This window comes from Thermothielavioides terrestris, chromosome 5 (assembly GCF_000226115.1).
Source record: "Thermothielavioides terrestris NRRL 8126 chromosome 5, complete sequence".
Classification (NCBI taxonomy): domain Eukaryota; kingdom Fungi; phylum Ascomycota; class Sordariomycetes; order Sordariales; family Chaetomiaceae; genus Thermothielavioides; species Thermothielavioides terrestris.
In genome coordinates, this window is record NC_016461.1 from 2,056,730 (window position 1) to 2,079,459 (window position 22,730).

Here is a 22,730-nt window from a genome sequence, read left to right on the forward strand (position 1 = left end):
TCCACGGCCGTTTACCATCAGCCAAGGCTCCACGCACTCGGCCGAGAGTTGCTATCTTGATTAACAACCATGAATGTACATGTGCCTGAACGGGGGATAGGTTAGTGCGAATATCGGATATACGATTGTAGACGGCAAGATCCATCACCATCTTAAGCAGAACAAGCCGACGAGAACACCAGCTCGAAGGTGCGCGTTCGATCGGCAAAGTCTGCGGATCTCCCTTTTGACACTGCCCAAAGGCAAAGAGTTCAACCAGGGAAAGCAGCGGACTGCCGCGATTCTAACTCAGGCTGACGGATCCTCAGCTGGGATGACAGAGTTCCGTGATCCTAAGAGCAACCAGAACACGCGGTGGCGCCGGAAGCGGCAGGCCGAGAACAAGTTGGCCGTCTCGTCACTCACGGCCACGGCGCGAATCGAGGATGCCACTCCCATGGAAGTCGGCGGTGTCTCCTCCTACCCTCGCCGCAGGCGTAGGAAGAGGGGAAGGTGTCCCGCCGAGGTAAAGGAAACGGACCCAAACAATGACCGTATCTGGAACAGCTGGACGGGTCGGCACTGTGCGGAGAGCTTCCCGTCGCGCAACGCTCTCTTCCAGTTGCGACATCTCAAGGCTCAGTGCCCACGGAAGCATCCGTGGTCTGAGGGTTAGCGAGCTGGAGAATAGAGGCAATTTTTACTTTGGATACTACATTTTCGTGCTATCCATGCTCTTGGATCGAGGTGTTAGGCAGGCAGTCTATGATAGTGAATGTTGTTGGAACCGCTGCGCAGGCTCAGGAAGATGAAGCTATCACGATGCAAGCAATGTACACAACTGGGATCAATCGTGGTGTTGAAGATGTTCATTCTGAGAGTTCTCCTGATCAGGAGCCCAGTCTTGGGCGGCAGTTGGGCATCAGGCCAGTGGATCCTAATCTCAGTGGGCCGGCCCACTACCCTAGGCTAGGCTAGTTCTGACACACCCCCCTAGGTCGAGCCTCCGGCTCTGGCCTGCCAAATCCAGTAATCTATAAAGCTATTCCTAACACTACGTCTTTCCTAATCTAGCAATTCTATAGTGTTGAGGTCCCTCTACTATCGCCCTAGTCTACTGAGCTTTGTACGCCTACCCTTCTTAATCCTATATATTATATTATAAACCGAACCTTTTGTTTAGTTAGAGCTTTCTTCTAGCTCTATATTTCTTCTTTCTATATTGCCTAGTAGGTATAGATCTTAATAAGGGCCTAGATATCCGCTAGATTAAGCATTTCTATAAACTTCCTATAGGGCCCTGGTTCTAGCACCTTTATTAGGCTATTGGCTAATATCTAGTTCGAGGATATATAATCTACGCTAACCCTCTTGTTCTAAGCTTCTTAGTATAGCTAGTGGTTATAAATGTCGATATATTTTAGCTTTGTCTATAGTATAGGCATTTTAGCGTTGATTAGCTAGATCGTCTACTTATTATCGCACTAGATCGATAGGATCTTGTTATCTAGATAGATCTCTAGTGCCTCTAATAGGTACTAAAGGAATATACCTTCTTTCGCTGCCTATATAAGTGCCAACAACTCTACTTCTATAGTCGATATAGTTACTGTATCTTGTTTATAGGCTTGCTAGGCGATTAGCCCTCTAAATAGTATAATGGTATAACCTTATAAGCTTTTATAATTGATACTATTGTTAACAAAGCTAGTATCGCTAGCTACGATTAGGATGTCTCTTTCTCCTAGTTGGAGGGCCTAGAACCTTGTTTAATAGAGATATTATAATACTTAATTAGCTATATAGTAGTGTTCTAGTCCTAGGTTCTAATTGAACTACGTAAGCTTAGAGGCTATAAAGGCAATGTTTAGATGTATATTGACAGTAGTATATAGGATTAAGCCGATCTTCCTTTAATAGAGCCTAGTAGAGCTATAGCTAGCAATATTATTATATAGAAGCAATTCGCCCTTAGCTATTAGAGTCTCTAGCTCTCTTTCTTCCTAGGCTAACCTTACGATCTTCTTAATATACGCTATCTAGCTAAGCTAAATCAAGTGCCTCTTATAGTTATAATAAATCTCTATACTTAGGAACTATAGAAGGTTATCTCCTTCTATAAGTTTGTACTTTTCTTATAGCTAGCTAATTACTTCGTTAGCTTAGTGTTGATCCTTCTTATAGTAGGCGAAGACGATGTTATCTATATAGAAGAAGATAATAATGCCTTTGTTCGTTATAATATAGGGCTCTTATAGTATAGCCTAGAACCTTAGGTTCTTTAGAGTGGCTATTAGCTCTCGTTGCTAAAGGAGGGGAGACTTCTATAGGCTATAGAGTGCCTTCTTCAACTTTAGGATAGTTCCTAGCTTACGATAGCTATATAGCATCTCTATATAAATATCTTTATCGATCTTTGCATTGACGAAGGCATTGACTATATTGAACTGCTTTAGTTCTAGGTCGAACCTCGCTATAGTAGCGAACACTGTTTTAAAGGATTGTATAGCGAGTATAGCTATATAGTTCTCTTTGACGAACCTCTTCTTTTATTGATTGCTATATATTATAAGCCTCGCTTTATACTTAATAAGGTGCCTACTCTTATTAAACTTATAGACATATACCTATATATAATCTAGGATCTATTTGCCTTAAACCTCTTTGTTATAGTAGCAAATCTCTTCCTAGGAGCCTATTATTTTATAGCTTTAAAGATAATTGTATTCAGCTTTTAAGAATAGCTAGCTTAATAGGTAGTCCTTAAGTTCAGAGTGCTATCGAGGTATAGGTAAGAGTATCGACTAGTAGATAGATCTGAGCTTACTTTCTTGCTATAAGCGATCGACTTCTTCTCAAGAGATCCTCTTAGTACTACTGTCTTCCTTCTTAATAGTATCGACTGCCTTCTTAGCCTTCTTTTTGCTCTTTTAGGTAAGTTCCTCTCTCTTTTCCTCTATATAGAGGACCCTCCTTAAGTGCCTACATTTAGTAGCTCTAGAGCCTAGTGTTCCTACGTTGAAGGCGGCCTCCTATAGCTAGAACGCTCCTTTAGAGGCTCTAGGCGAATGTAAGCCTAGGAAGGTAGCTGTAATTAGGGCATTTAGCGGAGTAGGCGGAGGAGTTGGATATTGGAACTCTAGGAAAGTGCTAGTAGTATCGCCTTTTACTACAATGGTATCTAATACTTCTTTAGTAGTAGCTAGGCTCTCTTCTAATTCTTCGAAGGTTGTTAAAGGTATATTGAACGCCTTTGTTGTATCCTCTTCCTTAGCTATAGGCGTAAGATCGCTATTATCTAGCTAATCGGCATTATTAGCGCCTTTGGCATTAAGCTAGCACTTTAGCTCTTCAAGGTCTATCTAAGGAATATCTTATACTATAAGCTTTAGATCGCTTAGGTATATCTACTTTTTATCAAAGATTATATCGTATATATATATCACTTAGTTAGTAGCTAGGTTCTAAATGTAGTAGATATTTAAGAAATTGTATTCTATAAGGTAGCCGATCTAAGCTCTTAGTCGGAACTGTTCAAAGCGCCTTTCTTTCTTCTTAGTAGCATCTGTTATAGCGAATGCCTTATAACTATAAACCTTCAAATGCCCTTAGTACGGCTTATACTCTAAGGCTCTTAGGCTATCTCTCTTAGCGAAGAAGGTATAAAAGCGATCTAACGGCGTTATCTACTCTATTGTCAAGGATAGTATCCTGTTATAGAGATATATCGCGGCTCTAATAACCTTTGGCTACAGTTGCCCTAGCAACTATATACTAATAGCCATTGTTCTAGCCTTCTCTTTGATTATACCCCCTAAGCGTTTAGCGCCTCTGTTCTATATAGGCGTATTAGGCGTTGAAGGCTCTATTTAGATACTTTGTCTCTTTGCCTAGGTAGTAATAGCGCTCGCCTATATAAATTCGTTGTTATATTCTAAGACTTTGATATTATAACGTACTAGCCTTATAGCGTCTATAGATAAGCGTACGATGTTCTATTCAACTACCTTAAGGAGAGAAAAGGAGAAGTACAGGCTACGGTTCTCGTATATAGAGTTTTCAGGGGCTCGCGTATAGGGGGCTCGGGCCGATGTTATTCTAGGCGCGAGGCGGGTCTGCCTCAGGCCCGTAGCGAGCCTGTTATAGGACCGCTATAGATCCTAGGCGTAGTCCTATATACCTAGCCCAGGTATAGCCCAGTCTATAATATACCCCCCCCTTCCTAGATAGGGAGCTGGTTTAGGGCATACGTAGTATAGCGCTAGGTATGGATCTAGCGTAGCGTAGGGTCGATTATAGCGAACGCCAATGTCCAACCCAGTATTTAGGTAGCTTAGTACTACTGCCTATAATCCTACTACCTAGCTGTAGGTTGTTTGTTTACCTTGCTTTTATAGGATACTAATTAGCCCTTTCCTCGCCCTACGCTCTTCTTCGTAGTAGCTACATTGTATAAGGCGTACCTACTAATCAAATGCGATAGACCCCCTACCTATTGCTAATAAAACCTCTCCCCTTATACGAACTTGCTCTCTACGTTCTCTTCTCATTTCTAATATACGTCCTCTCTCTACTTCTACAACTTTATCTTCCTTCTATTTATATATCGACATTTCTCTCTTTATCTTACTTTATATACGTTCCTCGTTTATTACGCTTCTATCCTATATATATCTTCTGCCCTTTACGTTTTTTCTCGCCTTTTACTTACTCCGTCGAACATTCATCTTATACGTTGTTGGCCTCTTCTTATATAAGCTATATAATTGTCCAACGTCTATACTTCTATTGTATTGGCCCTATCGTCGTTATTATATATCTAACTACTTTACTAACTATATTTACTACATTTCTATTTTACGCCTAACTTGTCCTATAATCCTTCCTCTTTATACTCGCTTAGTCCCCTAGCCGCCTCCTCTATATATATAGCTCGTATATATTTCATTTACTCGCTTTGCCCTCTATAGTAGCTTCCTATTTCCTTTGCGATTCCGATATATTCCTAAGACTTATCTACTATAATGTTGGTAGTAGTCGCTTCTCTCGAAGATAGTAGTAAAGGACGTTGTTCTAAAGGGGACGACAACTAAGATTATAATATACATTACTTTATATCAAGCCTACTCTAGCCCTAGACTAGAAGCTAATAGCGTCCTAGATAGAACTATAATAACTATAGCAACTTCTTTTATTATACTATTAGTAGCTATATTATAGAGGGAGATTCTAACGATAAGGATAACGCCCTCCTAGAGGAGGAGAGAGACGTCTACCTCAATTGCATTGAGTAGCTTCTTCGTAGTAACTTAGTAGATTACATTCAAAGCTAAGGAGAAAGCTACTTAGAATATACTAAAGCCTATACTAAGTACTATTAGGATCTAGCACTTTAAGCGACGAACGCCTCTCTATACACTAGTCTAAAATACTTAGTTAAGTTTTATACTAATAACTAAGCTATCGTCGAGCCTACCTAGAAGAAGACTAAGACTAAGCTAGCCTATTATACCATCTTAACGCTATAATTTAGCACTTTTATATATAGCTTCTATAACGTAATTAGTATAGCCCTATAGTATTAGTCTCTAATATACTTTGCCTTTGTACCTAATATGCTTCTAGCCCCTCCTTTATCTTCTTTGACCCTAGGCTAACGAAGAGCCCTAGTTCTATACTAGGCTCCTTAGGACAACCTCGCTATATAGCATTATAGTCGCCTAGTTAAATATATAGTATAATATCTCGATTTCTCCTAGCGAGAGAATCAGTATATCGTAGAAGCTATTTACACTATAGTATAGTCTTAGGCAACTGTCCTAGAGACGAATTTACATTTCGTAGACTATATTATCGCGCTTACTACCCCTTTGCCTATCTATACCTCTTAGGGGTCCTACCCCTACCACTCTCCCTATATACGTTCCCCCGCCTATAACCTATACTACGGTCGACGCCCTTCCTCCCTAGTAGAGGATGTACTATACGTCTATCAAGTATATATATAGCCCTCGCCTTAGACCCCTTACGTCGCTGCTCTACCCCCTTGTACGCTTACTCTACCTATATACCTGTTCGAAGATAAGAAAGAGATTACCGACGTAGGTCCTGTTATAGACCTTAAATAAGTGACGCCACTAGTATATCCTATTGTTTTTTTATATATAGTTCTGTTTTATCTAGGTTTAGGAGGATAACTAGACTTAGATGTATTATAGTTTTCCTACACCTATATAGTTGTATTTGTCTAAATAGCTAATCTTTATAGAGTAGTCTATATACGAATATAACGTTTCCCTTTCCTTCTCTAGTTCGATATTGGCCTATTATTGTATTATACGTCTCCCTACTTCTATTTAAACTTATTGAGTATAGTAGTCTTTAGAAAGTTCTTTAAAGGCTCCTACATTGGTTTGTTGTAATCTACCTACTTAATATATACGTCGTAGTTGTTCCTTCTCCCTTTTATATTCTAAACTTTAAAGATCGTCTCTACCCTATATTCCTATTAGGGAACACCCTCCTCCGATATAACCTATATAAGGTCTAGTCTCTTATTTATAACTTTCTACGAAGGGAGTAGGTTGGAAGCTACTTATTTAACTAAGTTAATATAGAAGGTTAGATATAGACCGCTTAGTACGTTGAGCGTCACTATTAGCAAGGTCGGTACTACAACTACTTTATACTTAGTATTTAGCTAGTCGAGCTTCTTACTAAAGCGGTTTATCTTTATATTATATAGAGAGAGCTATATCTCGTCCTCTACCTAGAACCTCTTAGCTAGGTAGCGAGAGCGGTTTATATTCGTTTACTACTACTACTATATATATACGATAGCTACTTAGGTCTACTCTATCCCCTCCTTTAAGTAACGGAGGAACCTAGCAACGCAACCTTCTAGAGATACTACGAACGTTATTAGGATCGTAATAAGCTATATAGGGCTTATATCGAACCTATAGAGGAGGTAGTTCGAGTTTACTCTAGTTATAGATAAGTCCCTATTGTTAAATATAAACTAGTAGGCTAGAAGATGTTTAGGCTAGTCGTACTATATAAAGGAGACGAAGATCTAGAGGATTACCTATACCTCTTAGTTAATGTTACACGCCGATGGTGCTCGGTGACCATCTAGCGGTAAACGTGTGAGGGTGAGAAAGATCAATGCCTCTCAGCCTCGTCAGCTGATGAGGCGGCACTCCTGAACACTAGTATGTGTCACAAAAGTATGTTGATGCAGTCTGTCTTCCTACGAAGGGGTTCCGGGTGAGGTTCCTTTTTTTAAGGGAACGCTCGTCACCCCTGACCGCGGTGCGGTCATGGGTGCCCTTGCCACAGTTGCGTGTGATAGTTAACCCGCTCTATCCCTCTATTCGTCTAAGGATAGTAAAAAGTCGATAAGAGCTACTCTACCCCTACCGCCTTATACAATACGGTCTAGAACCTACTTAGCTAGTCCGATCTATAGTTGGTTATAATTTAGGTTAGGAACCTATAGAAACGCTACTATACGTTATAGAATCGAAGGGTATATTCTTCTACTCCTATCGAGTACATTGCCTCGAGCTATATATACTTAGAGAGACAGTTAGTGATTACTATAAAGTAGCTAGGCGCTCCCTCGTCTTTTATAGGAAGGTCGGTTATAAAGTTAATAGAGATCTATTTCTAAAAACGATTAGGGACGAGCAAAGGCTATAAAAGCCCTTGACGTAGTTATTAGAAGATCTTACTCCGATAGTACTGATTATAGTTCCTAATGAACTACTTTACATTGGACAATATAAGGTCCTAGTAATAATCTCTCCAAAGTATTTTAAATAGCCTATTACGCCCTAGGTGTCCTAATATAGCTAAGTTATAAATCCGCTAGATGATCGTAGTAGTTAAAGGCTCCTATATAGGGAGCTAGAGACGGCTATAGAACTAAAGTATACCTTATATATTAAGGAAGTAGTCCGCGATCTAGGTCTATACTATATTTATCTTCTTAGGAAACTTCTAAGCTCTATTATAGACGGCTTAGAGCTAGTGAGTGTAGTACTCGTCTTCGGCAATACCTTCGTTCTATAGGGTAGCGAGCTACTTGTCTTCAAAGAGCATTTCTCCTATAGATAGCCTAGCCTCCTCCTATACGCTAGTCTAATATACCTTGATCAAGGGAAGTAGCTAGGCGATACACTAGCTATCTTCAAGCTCATCCTATTTATACTAGGAGAGTATATTAAAGCGTAAAGCCTAGGATCCTAGCCGATACTTTAGCTCGAAGTTAAACAAGGAGAATATCTCTATCTATTTAGCCTATCGTTCGCTAATCGGATATAGCTAAGTGAAGTACTTAAGATTCTTATAGTCGATTAGGATAGTAAAGGGGGCTACTATACTTCGAAGCTTCGCTAACTAGGCCTTGAGGTATAAGATAATAGCTAATAGCTCTTTATCGTAGATAGTATAGTTACGTTCAATAGAGCTTAGTTTTATAGAGTAGTAGGCTATAGGGTAAAGAACCCTATCCTCCTCCTACTAAGATAAGTATCTGCTAAGTGCTATACTAAAATAGTCTACTTCTATGATCGTCTCCCTCTTAGGATTCTACTAGGCGAGGATTAGCTCTAATATAAATATAGCCTTAAGTATATCGAAGGCCTCCTATTCCTCCTTACCCTAGTGGAATAGGATATTTTTATAGATAAAACGTATTAATAAAGCTACTTTCTTAGAGAAGTTAAAGATAAAGTTGTAATAAAAGTTAACGAACCTAAGGAAGCTCTATACTCCTTAGACTCTATAAGGTACCTCCTACTCGTAGATAGCCTTAATCTTCTTAGGGTCGGGGTAGATATAGACTCTTGTCTCTACAATATACCCTAGGTATTTAACTTCCTTTACTATAAATATATACTTCTTAAAGTCTAGGTTAAAGCCTATATCCCTTAGCCTCTAAAGGACTTTGCGTACCTTCCTTATATAGTCCTTCTAGCTCCTACTTAAGTATACTAAGATATTGTCAAAGTATACCGTTATATAGTCCCTTAGCGTTAGGCCAAGGGTATTATTAATATATCTCTAGAACGTTATAAAAGTACTTATAAGCCCAAAGGGGTAGACTAGCTACTCGAATAGCCTAAACCTTATACGAAACGCTATAAAGTACTTATCCCCCTCGGCTATCCGAATACAATAGAAGGCAACTCTAACGTCTAGCTTCGTAAGCTATTTAGCCTTAGCTAGGGACTAGAGAGTCTCCTTAATCAAGGGGAGTAGATACTAGTCCTACTTAGTAATCTTATTTAAAGCCTAGTAATCTATATAGAACCTCTATCCCCTTCTTAGCTTTTTTATAAAGAGGACTAGGGCGACCACTAATAAGGAGCTTACTTAGATCTATCCTTTATCTATTAGGTCTACAACCTACTTTCGAATCTCTAGGAGGTAGTCCCTTAGTATATTGTATAAAAGTCCTTATAGGAGCTTAGGAAGTTTCCTATCTAGGCTCGTCTTAAGATAGATATAATAGTTAGCCTCCCCTCGATAGGGAAGTAGATCGTTCGCCTTTTCCTTGTCGAAGAGGTTAGCAAAGTCTTATAGCTCCTTCGATAAAGCGATCTTTGGGTCTAGGTCGGCGTTGGGCTAGGAGACGGCTACCCCTAGTATAGTAGTTATCTTATAGATATTAATGACGAGGAACGTGTCTTAGGCTCTTTTAGACTTCTTTTTTTATACTCTATAAGCTAAGCCTATAAATACTACGCCTATAATTAGAGTAGTATTAGTTTCTTTCTATTATAAAGAGTATTCGTATACCTATAGGCCACTTTATAAATTAACGATAAGGACCCTATTGGCTAGGTCTAGTACAATCCTACAATAGTTTATTTAAAGAAGCTCTAGAATAACGTTGTAGGCTAGTCCTAAGACTATATAGAATATAGTAGTACTAATCTACTTATCGATATCTATTACGACCTAGGCGATATATATAATTTTCTTTATAATTTATACCCCTTTGACTACAACGCCCAAAGTATAGGGAGTTGGCAAGCTTATTTACTTGATCTCTAACTGCTAATATACTTTTTTACTAATAGCTCTATAGCTCTAGTACCTACTATCCATTTATATATTTATAAAACTAGAGGAGTTTAGGAAAACAGAGATTAGAAAGGGTAGCTTATCTATTCTTTCTCTAATCTCTACAAACTTATTCTATAAGCGGCTAAGTCCTTTTAGCCCCTATACAAGACTTTGTATAGGGGCTACTCTTTTCCCTTCTCCTCCTTAGAGGAGGAGTCCTCCTCTATCTATTCCTTAGCCTCTAGCTTATTAATGTCGACCTAAAGAGCTAGTCTCTTAGCTAGAGCAAAGGGACAGGTAGCTACGAAGTAACCTTAGCGCCTATAATAGATATAGGCTTCGGCCTATTGACGTACTATATATACTTCGTTGCTTATCTACTTCGCCTATAGTATATTTGTACCTTGCTTTCCTCTATTCTACTACTACTTTCCTCTATAGCCTCTATTAGCTTCTCCCTAGGCGAAGGCAATATAGGCTACGTTAATTTCGGTTATCGATATATCTCTGTCTATATCCTTCTCTATATCTACGTTGGGCTTAGGTCGCTTGCCTTAGGATCGCTAATGTCATTCCTCTAAGCGGAAAGCCTCTAGGTCGATAGCGATCTTATAGTACCTTGTAATAGCTATAGTATAGTCGTTCTATAAAACCCCCTATCCTATTGCAATATACTTCAACTTTAGGAAGAGGTATCGTTGTAGTCTAATAAATTGTACTTCGTTGCTCTAATTGAGTCCTCTAGCCTTCGATAGCTTCGCTTTAAAGTGAATAAAGAAGGAGGAGAATAGCTCGTTATCTCCTTAGCGGAGTATATCTAGCTTCGTTAAGGCTATAACCTACTTATAGGGGTCTATATAAATGGTCGTAAAGTACTTAAGGAACGCTCCTAGGTTATAATTATAGTAGGGCCCTCTCAACTTATAGAAGGCTACGACCTTAGCTTAAACTCCTTAGCTAAAGTTCCTCTAAATGAACACCTACTAGTCGTAGGGGCCTCCAATAAAGTCCTAGTCTACTATTAGGATATATACTATCGTAGCCCTCTAGGCGACAAAGAGTTCCTTCTTACCGTCGAAGGGTTGTTCTACAGGGAGGCGCTTCTACTATGTCCTAGAAGCTATTGGAGCCACGACGTCAATCGTCGAAGCTAGGGTATAGGCCATTGTAGAAGCGTTTATAGTCTAAGCTATAGCGATCTAAGCTATATAGAGTTCCTTGATAGTTGTATTCTACTATATAATCGTTTTCTATAAGACTTAGAAATGTTTATAGACCTAGTCTAGGTCTAGAACCTATAGGACGTTTAGGTTGTTTATAGTAGCGTCCGGTCCGCTCAGTACTAACGTCGAAACGCCTAGTATACTACTTTCGTCTACGCCTAGAAGCAACAACTGCTCTATCTACCTAAAGGTAGTTGAACTATAACGTACTAGCCTTATAGCGTTTATAGATAAGCGTACGATGTTCTATTCAACTACCTTAAGGAGAGAAAAGGAGAAGTATAGGCTATGGTTCTCGTACGTAGAGTTTTCAGAGGCTCGTGTGTAGGGGGCTTGGGCCGATGTTATTCTGGGCGCGAGGCGGGTCCGCCTCGGGCCTATAGCGGGCCCGTCATAGGACCACTGTGGATCCTAGGCGTAGCCCTATATACCCAGCCCGGGTATAGCCCGGTCCGTAACAGATATATAGCTAATACTGCCTTTCTAGTAGTGTAGCAAGGTGTTTAATAGCTACTAAGATGCCTAGCGCCTCGTAGTTGTATAGATAGTAGTCCTATATTATATTTGAATAGCGATCTATCGCTAATAACAGATGTTTAAAACGTTGTTGGCTCTCTTAGAAAGGGTATAGATCTAGGGCGATCTTGTCGCCTAGGCTGTAATTCAATGGTCTAGGAATGCAATTAGGCCTATATTTTAACTTGCTAAGGCTATAGCTATTATACTCGAACGTTGATACGCCTTTAATACGCCCTCCTTATAAGTAATTAACGAAGTGTTCAAGGGCTTTTAGGCCTATATAGCTGAGCTATAGGTACTAAGTTATAGCATTTGCTATATTCTCTATACAACGAGCCTAACAATCGAGTCTCTTCGTTTAGGTAGCAAAGGCTATAGGCGTATAGTCTTTGGGTATATATTTAAGGATATATTATTAGAGCTTCTTTGTAATATATCTGAGAAGCGTATAATTTTAGCGCCTAAATAGGTAGTTTAGCGTACTCTCTAGCCTATTGTTCTACTAAATCCCTTGTTAATTAAGCTGCTCTAACGACACAATGTTATATATAAAGGTTAGATAGTAAGCTATATTGTATAGTATAAGGACTATAATGCCTTCGTTGTTCTATAGTTTAATATCTATCTCGTTATATCCTTTAATCTAAATAGGGTACTCGCCTACCTAGATATAGTCATTAAGCGTAGTCAACTTAGGAGGCCTTTTGAACTTACTTAGATAGTTGGCGATATAAATAGTTGACCCTAAATCTAGGATTACTAAGTTGATTAAGGGATATCTCTAGCCTATTTGGAATATAGCTAGGATTATAGCAAAGCTCACTATATATTTGCCTATAGCTCTCTATTACTATATTCTCATAATATACTAGTAGCTAAATATCGCTATAATATTGGTGCCTATATTAGGGGCGATACCTACTTTAAAGGCGTTACCCTCTTCCTAGGTAGTGCTCTCTTTAAGAGCAATGCCCTCTTTAAGAGCATTGACATCTGCTATATCTACTTTAGGGACCTTAGGCTCCTTCGTCGAGAGTGTAGCTATAGCTCTTTTAGAGCGATTAGCTAGTTAATATAGTAGTGGATCTTCACCTATATCGCTCTTTGTGTCGTTAGCGAGGCTACTCCTAGACCTCTTTATCCAAAGCCTGTTAGCCTTTGTTTATAGAGTTGAATTAGCCTTTAAGTTAGCTTCTATACAAGCTTTAACGTATTCTCTAAGTTCCTACCTAGGCGGTATACTCTTAGAGTTTAAGTAGTAGTACCGCTTAGTTAGATAGAAGTGATTATAGATATAGCACTTCTTTAATATACTTAAGGACCTTGTAGAGGTGTTAGAAGCTATAGGCGTGCTTAGCTTATATTTAAAGTGGGATTAGCCGATTCTAGCTCTCTCTTTATAACTAGCTTAGCGCCTAGGGCGATCCTCCTAATCTTCTAGTTGCTTAAAGTCCTTATTTTCTTTCTCTCTAGGGCTATATATTAGGAAGGATCCTTTCCTTATATAGTTAGACGCCTTCTCAAGGAATAGATATATACCTTTATAGACTTTTATAGCTATATTTCGAAAGGTTAGCTTCTTAAGGATCTCTATCTTATTTATAGTATAGAGGGAAATAAAGCTTAGGAATAGCTTCTCTAATATAGCTATTAGTTCGTTGAACTATAGGCTAAGATCCTTTACTTCGCTTATCTTCTAGAGGGAGGCCTTATCTATTAGATTCTCCTACTTAACGAGCCACCTCTTGAAATTAGCCTCCTTAATATATATATTCCTAGGGTATTTAAGTATATCGAGGTAGGTATAAATGTATATTCGAAGCTCTATTATTATTTTAATAGTTAGCTAAACAATCTTTTTAAGATTGTTGTACTATATTCAAAAGTTAGCTTACTCTATAAAGTAGGTAGACCAGTAGTTGGCCACTACTATAGTAATTATAAAGGTTAGTATCTAGGTAAGGTAATTGGTCTAGCGTTTATAGTCCTTATACTTATAGTCTAGATCCTTCTTAACCTATATAATAACGATAGCAATATTGTTGTTAAACTACTTCTCCCTCTCGTTATAGAGCTTCCTCTAGTAGCTATTCAGTACCTCGATATTAGGCTGCTCTTATAGACCCTCGTTCTTAGAGAGGGTCTAGGAATCTATATCGTTATCCTAGGCTATAAAGGCAGTGCTAGGCCGCTACTCGCCTATAGCAGGCGCCCCTAGATCGGCTAGAGCTCCTATAGCTATAGCTAGCGTAGAAGCCTATAGTTCGACGATATATTCCTAGAGCTTACGTCGGATACGTTTATAGGCGAGATTATAGATATTAGCTAGTATAGGCTTTAGGAGAAGCTTCGCCTTGCCTTCGAAATAGTCAAGTAGATCGAGATGCTTAGCCTTATTAACGAACTCGCGGTTCTAAGCTACCTAGTTATCTAGGCTAGTTAGGATAATATCGATCTTTATATTAGCTTTTAAAGATATAGTAGTTGCTACTAAACGCTATATATAGGGCTATATACTTAGAGATTGGACTAGGTTTTCAAGCTAATGAGACTCTTAATTGTTGGAACCGCTATATAGGCTTAGGAAGATAAAGCTATCACGATGCAAGCAATGTATATAACTGGGATCAATCGTGGTGTTGAAGATGTTCATTCTGAGAGTTCTCCTGATCAGGAGCCCAGTCTTAGGCGGCAGTTGGGCATTAGGCCAGTGGATCCTAATCTCGGTGGGCCGGCCCGCTACCCCGGGCTGGGCTGGTTCTGACAAATGTTTGGGACACCACAGATAACGTTAGAACTGGGTTGAAAAGATGGTAGATTAGGTTGGTGTTTGTGTTCCCAGACTCCGACCACGTGCAGATGCCCCATATCCAAGCACTTGTTAGTCGGTTTCACCTCACATTCCTCGGGTTCTTTGCAGCCCACTAAACTTACCCTAGCTACACTAGTTGGCGACACAAATGCGTTGCATGCCGGAATAACTACCTGCCTCCTGCGAGTCTTTACAAATCAGATGCATGCCTACCCCTTGTCTAGCACAAAATCCGGTCGGCTGTGTGAACTGATGCCGAACAGAGGAGTCGAGCGAAAAGACGCCAACAGACGCTCGATGCTCCGATGTGGTTGGTGCCATGTGAAGAGCCGCGACAAAAACCTCTGGAGAGGAATCCCAGTTCCCTTTGCCCCCACTGGATCTAAATCCAATAGTTACTCCGTCGTGTAGAGCAGACAGCGAGAGGGCCAGCCGCGAGCCAACAGCTTCCTTCGAGCGAGTCCTCAACTCACCGAGCGCTGGAGCAGGAAAGCCGCCAGGCGGCCCCTGCGGGGAACACATTGAGGCAGGTGTTTAAGGGCCCGCCACTGATTGGTTCCCGGGCGGCGCAAGCTCCCGCTGCGAAGCTTGTCTGCACACCCCTGCAAGACCCAGGATGCAACCTGACCCCACTGCCACAGTATGTACACTAACACGGCAATACAGTTGACGGGCAACACATGGGGCCGACGGCGTCATCATGCACGGAGACGGCCCGGATTTAACGTTCATAAGAAAGAGGGCTGGCCGCCCGGCCAGGGCGCAGCTCTCGCGAGAACTCGAGCTGCAGCAGCGACACAGCAGTCAGTCAGCCAGCCAGTCAGCCAATCAGTCGATCAATTGAGTCAGTTCCGCTGCTGCTCTGTCTTGCCAATCGCTCTCCGGTGTCCACCATGAAGAACCTCTTCCTCGGAGCGGGCGTCGTGCTCGCCGGTGGCGCTCTCGCCGCGTGACCTCGGAGCCGAAGCCGCTCACCACGCGCCCTCCGGAGTCCACGATCGAGCCCAGCCTGTCCTCCATCTACGCGGCCCAGGCCACGGCGGTCCCGCTGTCGCCCGTTTCCAACGTGGCCGGCAAGGCATTCGATCGCATCATCCAGATCTGGCTGGAGAACACCGACTACAATGTGAGCTCAAGCAGGCCTGCACCAGCCACCACTTGAAACTCGGGGGGCCGATGGCTGACTGACCGTCTCGTAGGCCTCGGCTGCTGACTCCAACATGCAATGGATTGCCAGCCAGGGCATCCTGCTCACAAACTACTTTGCCGGTAAGACCATGGATTGACGTTGTGATCTGTGACTGGTGTGGGTGAAAGATTGCAGCTGCTGAACCTGCCGCGCAGTCACCCACCCTTCCGAGCCCAACTACGCCGCTGCTGTCGGCGGTGACACGTTCGGCATGGACAACGACGACTTCAACTCCTTCCCGGCCAACATCTCGACCGTGGTCGACCTCCTCGACACCAAGGGCATCTCGTGGGGCGCCTACCAGGAGGACATCCCGTACGCGGGCTTCCAGGGCTTCAACTTCTCGAACCAGAAGACGTTCGCCAACGACTACGTGCGCAAGCACAACCCGCTGGCGCTGTACCAGAGCATCACCAACAACGCGACGCGCAGGGCGCAGATCAAGAGCTTCGTCAACCTGACCAGCGACATCGAGGCCAAGAAGCTGCCGCAGTGGAGCTTCGTGACGCCCAACATGACCAACGACGGCCACGACACCAACATCACGTTCGCGGCCGCGTGGGCGCGCGCCTTCCTGGAGCCGCTGCTCAAGAACGACTACGTGATGAACAAGACGCTGCTGATCCTGTCGTTCGACGAGAACGAGGACTACCCGACGCCGAACCGCGTGTACACGGTGCTGCTGGGCGGCGCCATCGACAGCTCGCTGCGCGGCACGACCGACGACACCTTCTACAACCACTACAGCATCATCTCGACCGTGTCGGCCAACTGGGACCTGCCGTCGCTGGGCCGGTGGGACTGCGGCGCCAACGTGCTGGCGCTGGTGGCCAACAAGACGGGCTACCGCAACGCCGACGTGCCGCTCGACGGCCTGTACTTCAACGCCTCGTACCCGGGCCCCGTCTCGGACGCGCTCTTCACGCCCGGCTGGTGGCCCGCGCCCAACACGCTGGCCAAGTGCGCCTCGGGCCGCGGCGTGCTGCAGTCCGTCGTCGACACCTGGGGCAAGCAGTCCGGCACGTTCAACTACACCAACGTGTACCCCTACGACGCCGTCTCCGGCGTCGCCACCGGCGGCACCCTCGTCACGGGCGTCAACGACCGCGACACGTCCTCGTCCTCGGGCAGCGGCTCTGGCTCCGGCTCCGGCTCCGGCTCCGGTAGTGCCACCGGCACCACGTCGGCGCCAAGCCCGAGCAACACGAACGCCGCAGCTCCCGTCCGCCCCGGCGCTGTGGGCGCCTGCCTTGCCGTCCTCGGCTTCGTGGCTGCTCTTCTGTAGGAGAAGATGCCTGCCTGGCTGGAATATACACGCTGTTCACCTTCACCTAGATAGATAGCAAGGGAGAGGCGATGCTTGTGATGACGATGGATGTATGATGGGCATGAGCATAGGCATGACTAGCATATAATTGAGAAGGTAGTTGTTTCACATGCTCTGCACTACTTGTCCGTCCACCAATGATGAATCCAGCAACTTCTGAACCGCAATGGAGTAAACGATGCTACGCCAGTGGAGCGGGTGTCGCGTGTGCGATCGTCAGGCACGTTGATGCTTCTGTACGGAGTAGATTCCCCCCCCGCGCAACAGGACGAACCCCCGACACGTGCGAGCGTGATATCGCGGCCTGTAAACCACGTGTGGTGCGTGGTATGCTTCGCGCAGATGCGGAGTCGGCCACGGCAGGGGCAGTCGTGTAGCGTACACTACGGGATAGTCTGAGTTAGCGTACACTAGTAGTGAGCCTAAGTTACGGAACACTGTGGTGTAGTGTATCTCCACGACAAACTCCTTTCCGGGTGGAGTTCGCCCGAGGGTTCGCGGCCAGCGTCCGTCTGTCGCACGTGTGCCGTGTCTGTCTTGCGCGGGATGGGGGATTGCACGGAGGCGGAGGCGGGCGAAGCAGCGAACTTCTTTCTTTTGGACGTCGGTGACCGAGTTGAGCCAGCGCCGCCGGCCGGCCAATGGAAGCCCGCCGACCGAGCATGTGCCTGGGCGGGGTGAGATCGGCGCCCGGGACGGGAACTACGGCCGACCGGGGTGTGCCCGAGCAGCTGCCTGATTGGAAGTAGCATGGGATGGCGTACTGTGTAAGCAGTGCTTGACTGAAGTCCTCCTTGCTCGTGTTAGTCCGTCGTGTAACGTCTTCCGGAGACTGTGGACTGTGAGAAAGGCGCGGCCAGCACAGCATGGAAGCAACCGGAGGAATGGGTCGAATTGGAGTCTTGGACTGAATCGCCCGTTTCTTCCTTCGCTAAGCTGATGAGGTAAGCTACCTACTGTCCCGTCTCCCAATGGCACCCTACCTAGACGACTTCTTATCTGATGATCTGATCTTCATCCTACCAAGCACGACACCTCAAGTGGTGATGGATAACGCTCACAGTCCCCTCTTTGGTACTTCCTCGCCATGACATAGCAGCAACTCAGTCAGATGTCCGACCCGCAATTGTCCCCGCCCAAGGAGGGCGCCACTGCCGCCGCCACTGCCGCCGCCAAGAGCACCTCCAGGAGGCCGTCGCTGCTTCTGATCGTCGGCGGTCTCGTAACGTTTGTGGTAGTGGCTTTGGCCCTGGGCCTCGGCCTCGGCTTGGGTCTCACGCACCGCGGCGGCTCTTCAGCGTCCTCGCTTCTCCCACCCGCGTCGTCTTCGTCTCCCCTGCCCGGGTCCGGCGCTGCTCCCAATGCGAGCCTCGAGGACTGGCGGCTGGATCCCAGCCACTATGTCCTGGACATGGCCTGGGACATCAACGCGCCGCCGACGACGAGACACTATGACTTTGTCATCACGGAGGGCCGCGGTTGGCCCGATGGTGGGTTGCCAAGAGGCTAATTGATTTCATCAATCAAAGACATCGCGGAATCACCGTCGCTGACGACACCGTCCATCACTAGGGGTGGTCCGCGACATGCTCTTCATCAATGGCAAGTTCCCGGGGCCGCTGATCGAGGCGAACATGGGCGACCGCCTCGTCATCAACGTCACCAACAAGCTGACTGCCAACGCCACCACCATCCACTGGCACGGCCTCTACCAGAACGGCACCAACTGGTTCGACGGCACCACCGGCATTACGCAGTGCGGCATCCCGCCCGGCCAGTCGCTCGTGTACAACTTCACGCTCGAGCAGTTCGGCACCTATTGGTACCATTCGCACTACAGTACCCAGTATCTAGATGGTATCCTGGGGCCGCTCATCATCCACGCCCCGGCCGAGGCCGACGCGCGGAAGCTGTACGACAGCGACCGCGTTGTTCTCATCCAGGACTGGTATCACGATGTCAGCCAGGTCAATCTCGAGACCTATCTGGCCCCGGACAACGAGAACACGGAGCCCATTCCGGACAACGGCCTGATCAACGGCATCGGATAGTAAGTCAGCGCGGGTGGACAGAGGAAGGGGATGATTGATTGGTTGACATTCTTGCAGCTTCAACTGCTCTTCCTATGACGCGGACTCCGGGTACACCTGCTACGACAACAGCACGTACTCCGTCTTGTCGCTGGAGCCGGTGCGTACAGCTTTGCTGCTCCCAGCAGTGTTGTTGTTCCTCCTCTGTTCTTCTTGTCTGACACGCCTCTCCCTTCCGTAGAATACCCGCACTCGGCTGCGCTTCATCAACACGGGCGCCTTCACCGAGTTTGACGTCAGCGTCGACAACCACACGCTGTCCGTGATCGAAGCCGACGCTACGCTTGTCAAACCGGTTACTGTGCACAGGTGAGGGATCTAATTTAAATCCACCAGTATTACCCTGCCCGTTGCGTCGTCTGACCCGTTGCTGGCAGGTTCCCCATTCACGTTGCTCAACGGTACAGCGTGGTCGTGGAAACCAACCAGTCGACGTCCACCAACTACTGGCTGCGCGGCGCCATGATCACTAGCTGCTTCACCGGCAACAACCCGGTGCTCGACACGACAACGAAAGCCGTCATCTCCTACTCGGGCAACAGCACCGTCGTGCCCAGCGAAGACGCCTCGGTCGACTGGACCGACGCCATCCCGATCCACTGCATCGACCTGGACGCCAGCACCCTGGTGCCGACCATACCGGACCCGCCGCCGGCGGCAACCAAGATGTGGCGCCTCGACTTCAGCTTCGGCATCGGCGCCTACCAGCTCGACCGGGCCAAGTTCAACGGCACCTCGTGGTCGGTGCTGGACAACACGACCACGCTCATCCAGGCCGTCGACGGCCTAGCCGCCGGGCAGGCTCAGGGGTCATCATCGTCATCATCATCGTCATCCGCCAGCAAGTGGGCGGTCGACGGCCCGGTCAGCGCCTTCGGCTCGAACCAGTTCGTCGTCGGGCTGAGCGCCAACGGCTCGATCGACGTCGTCGACATCCTGCTCTACAGCCTGGACGAAGGCTCGCACCCGTTCCATCTGCACGGCCACACCTTCGTACGTGTCCCATGCCCCCACACCTCTCCTCCCCTTCTCCCTTCCCCTTCCTGCTTCCCCCCAAAACCCAATCCCCCAGAGAAGTTCCCCAGTTGAAGAGACAAAGTGACTAACAAGGCATGCCAAACGCGCAAAAGTGGATCCTCCAAACCGGCGCCGGCCCCTTCAACTGGACGGCCTACCAGACCACGCTGTACCCCTCGGGCGGCGCCGCCTCGCCGCTGACCGCCAACGCCCTGCGCCGCGACACATTCACGCTGCAGCCCTACTCCTGGACGCTGCTCCGCTTCGTCGCCGACAACGCCGGCCTGTGGGCCTTCCACTGCCACATCGCCTGGCACCTCGAGGCCGGGCTCATGATGCAGTTCCTCAGCCGGCCGGACGTGCTGGCTAGGACGGCGGTGCCGGATGATGTGCGGGGGCTGTGCACGGCGGCGGGGGGGAAGTAGTTAAATCATGCCGGTTTGGGTTGGCTTCCATTTGGTTGGGTTGGGTTTGTTTGGGTTCATTTGGTTTGCTTCGATTCTTGGTACATTACGTGATTATATACCTCGGTGAAGTAGAAGGAATTTCTAGAGTGGACGAGCCACGAGGGGCGTATGGCACGTTGCGCAGGGCTTGCGCAGCCTTATGAGGTCGATACCGTGCTGTCCTGGGCGCAAGATAAAAACGGCGTGTTGTTTGTTTGGTTGTCTTGTTCCCAGGCTTTACTTCGAGTTGCTTGTTTTCCACCAAGTCCCTTCTTCTCTCGTCGGGATCTACTTTGACTCCTCCTCTCGCAATCTCATAGATTGGCTTAGTCGCTCACGTTCGACCCAGCACCGTCGGGATCCCAATTGTAGAGGGTATTCTTATAGGCGATTGCATTGTAGAAGCTGGATATGTCGTGATATTCTCGCTGCCTCACTTCTCTAGCTCCAGCTCGCGGTATCGACGGTCTTGACCCTCTCGTACCGAAGCCCCAGCTGCACGCAACACCCCGATGTCGCTCCCCCTGAACGCCAGGTCCGCCTCCCACCGCTTTCTCCTCCGCAATCCCTCGACACACAGCAAGACAAACGGCTGCAGGGAGTGGGGCTGCAGAAGAATGGACGACGATGGTACAAGGCGCTTAGCGGGTATTGAGGTACGAGCCGTTGGAGTCGTTCTTACGGCCCTGACGTTCACTCATCTGTTTTCACAGTTAGTGCTGCATGACAGTCTGCGTTCAGTTGGAAATGACGCCTGCATAGTAGGGCGCCGTGCCGAGCCACGGTTACGGAATCGAGGCGCCCCCCCCCCCCCCCCCCCCCCCCCGGCCCCCAAAAAGGGGGCCTCTGGGGGCCGAAGCTGCCGTGAGGCCCAGCCCATGCACCCGGCTTTGCCAGCCGCCCAGGCGCGGCCGCGGCGGCGCGCAAAGCGGCTCGGCGGATGCAACACCAGGCCTCAGGGAGGGATTGCGGCTGTCGAGACAAGGGTGCAAAACGGCGAGACAAAAGTCGAACAACAGAACAAAAAGGGACAAAAACGGAGTAAAAATAGAGCGAGCGGGTGGCCACATACCTCGAACTCCTGCAGGCTGCCCCTCTCGAGGATCTTGCGCACCGCCTCGTCTTCCTTGGACGTGCCGAACTCGTTCTCGAGCATCGCTTTCGACGCGCCCTCGAGCAGGCCCTGGGCGCCGTGCCTAGACGGGGCAAGCACAAGCACGACCTCGTCAGCACACACATATTTCCCTGAAGCAAACAAGTGTGCAAGCTTCCAAAAACCGAAGCTCAATGGCGTCATATGACCCCTTTCCCCCTCCCCCCTCCCCCCTCTTTCCCCTCCACCTCCTTCCCCGCACCGGGACTGGGGAACGCCCCCTACCAACCTTGGAACCAACCAGGGCAACAGTCAAACAAGACAGAAAGGAAACAAGGAGGAGGAAGAAGCTTACCGGTGCGTGGTGAACACCTTGAAGGACGAAACGACCTGGGCCAGCGGCACCGACTTGTCCTCGCACCACCGCCGGTAGTCGTCGACGCTGTCCAGGAACACGACGAAGTCCTCGTCGTCGCCCTTGTAGTGCACCTTGATGTGGTTGACGTCGCCGCGGGTCATCTTGGCTGGTCGGTCTGGGTCTGGGTCTGGGTCTGTCTGCGGTTGGGATATGTATATTTCTTTGGCCGGGTTATGGCTGTGGTGGATGTCCAACGTCGAGGTCTCGGCTGTCGAGCGTTGGGGTTGTGTCCTTGTTTTGTGAACTTGTAAGTGGTCTAGGTGGGGAGTTTCGAAGTTCGGTGTCAGAGGAAGAAGAGTTCGAGGCCGCAAGTGAAGCTCTGGCAAAGCCAAGATGGAAAACCCACTCAATGGCACTGTACACACGATTCCAATGAGCAGGTAGTGGTTGAATGGTTGATCGCGTGCCTGTTGTGCCTGCTCTCCTAAATACAAAGCGGCGCTGGAGCTGGGAGCTTGCTAAGGTACATGACGTCATAGGTGAAGATGAGACATGGACATAATCCGTACCCCACCGCAGACCCCATTCAGTTACTAAGGC

General features: G+C 46.7%; 4 protein-coding genes across 4 annotated transcripts; 3 read left to right on the forward strand and 1 right to left on the reverse strand.

Annotated features, from left to right (window-relative positions):
• The first annotated feature begins 241 nt into the window (after nt 1–241).
• Nucleotides 242–1,546, forward strand: THITE_2171307 (uncharacterized protein). Its single transcript, XM_003656651.1, has one exon. The coding sequence runs from the start codon at nt 314–316 to the stop codon at nt 653–655; it is 342 nt and encodes a 113-aa protein (XP_003656699.1). The 5' UTR covers nt 242–313; the 3' UTR covers nt 656–1,546.
• Nucleotides 1,547–15,503: 13,957 nt separating this feature from the next.
• THITE_122814 (uncharacterized protein) lies at nt 15,504–16,966 on the forward strand (the record flags this gene model as incomplete). Its single annotated transcript, XM_003656652.1, has 5 exons — nt 15,504–15,533; nt 15,578–15,736; nt 15,810–15,879; nt 15,955–16,895; nt 16,931–16,966. 5 exons carry the CDS (start codon nt 15,504–15,506, stop codon nt 16,964–16,966), a joined length of 1,236 nt encoding a protein of 411 aa, XP_003656700.1.
• A 1,271-nt stretch (nt 16,967–18,237) lies between these two features.
• THITE_2091867 (multicopper like protein) lies at nt 18,238–20,658 on the forward strand (the record flags this gene model as incomplete). The annotated part of the gene is made up of 6 exons (XM_003656653.1): nt 18,238–18,616; nt 18,699–19,176; nt 19,235–19,316; nt 19,398–19,525; nt 19,594–20,209; nt 20,347–20,658. 6 exons carry the CDS (start codon nt 18,238–18,240, stop codon nt 20,656–20,658), a joined length of 1,995 nt encoding a protein of 664 aa, XP_003656701.1.
• Nucleotides 20,659–20,897: 239 nt separating this feature from the next.
• On the reverse strand, nt 20,898–22,527 carry THITE_2121711 (uncharacterized protein). The gene is made up of 3 exons (XM_003656654.1): nt 22,128–22,527; nt 21,752–21,875; nt 20,898–21,380 (listed from the first exon to the last, which is right to left on the reverse strand). The coding sequence occupies exons 1-3, from the start codon at nt 22,289–22,291 to the stop codon at nt 21,321–21,323; spliced, it is 348 nt and encodes a 115-aa protein (XP_003656702.1). The 5' UTR covers nt 22,292–22,527; the 3' UTR covers nt 20,898–21,320.
• Between the last annotated feature and the right edge of the window lie 203 nt (nt 22,528–22,730).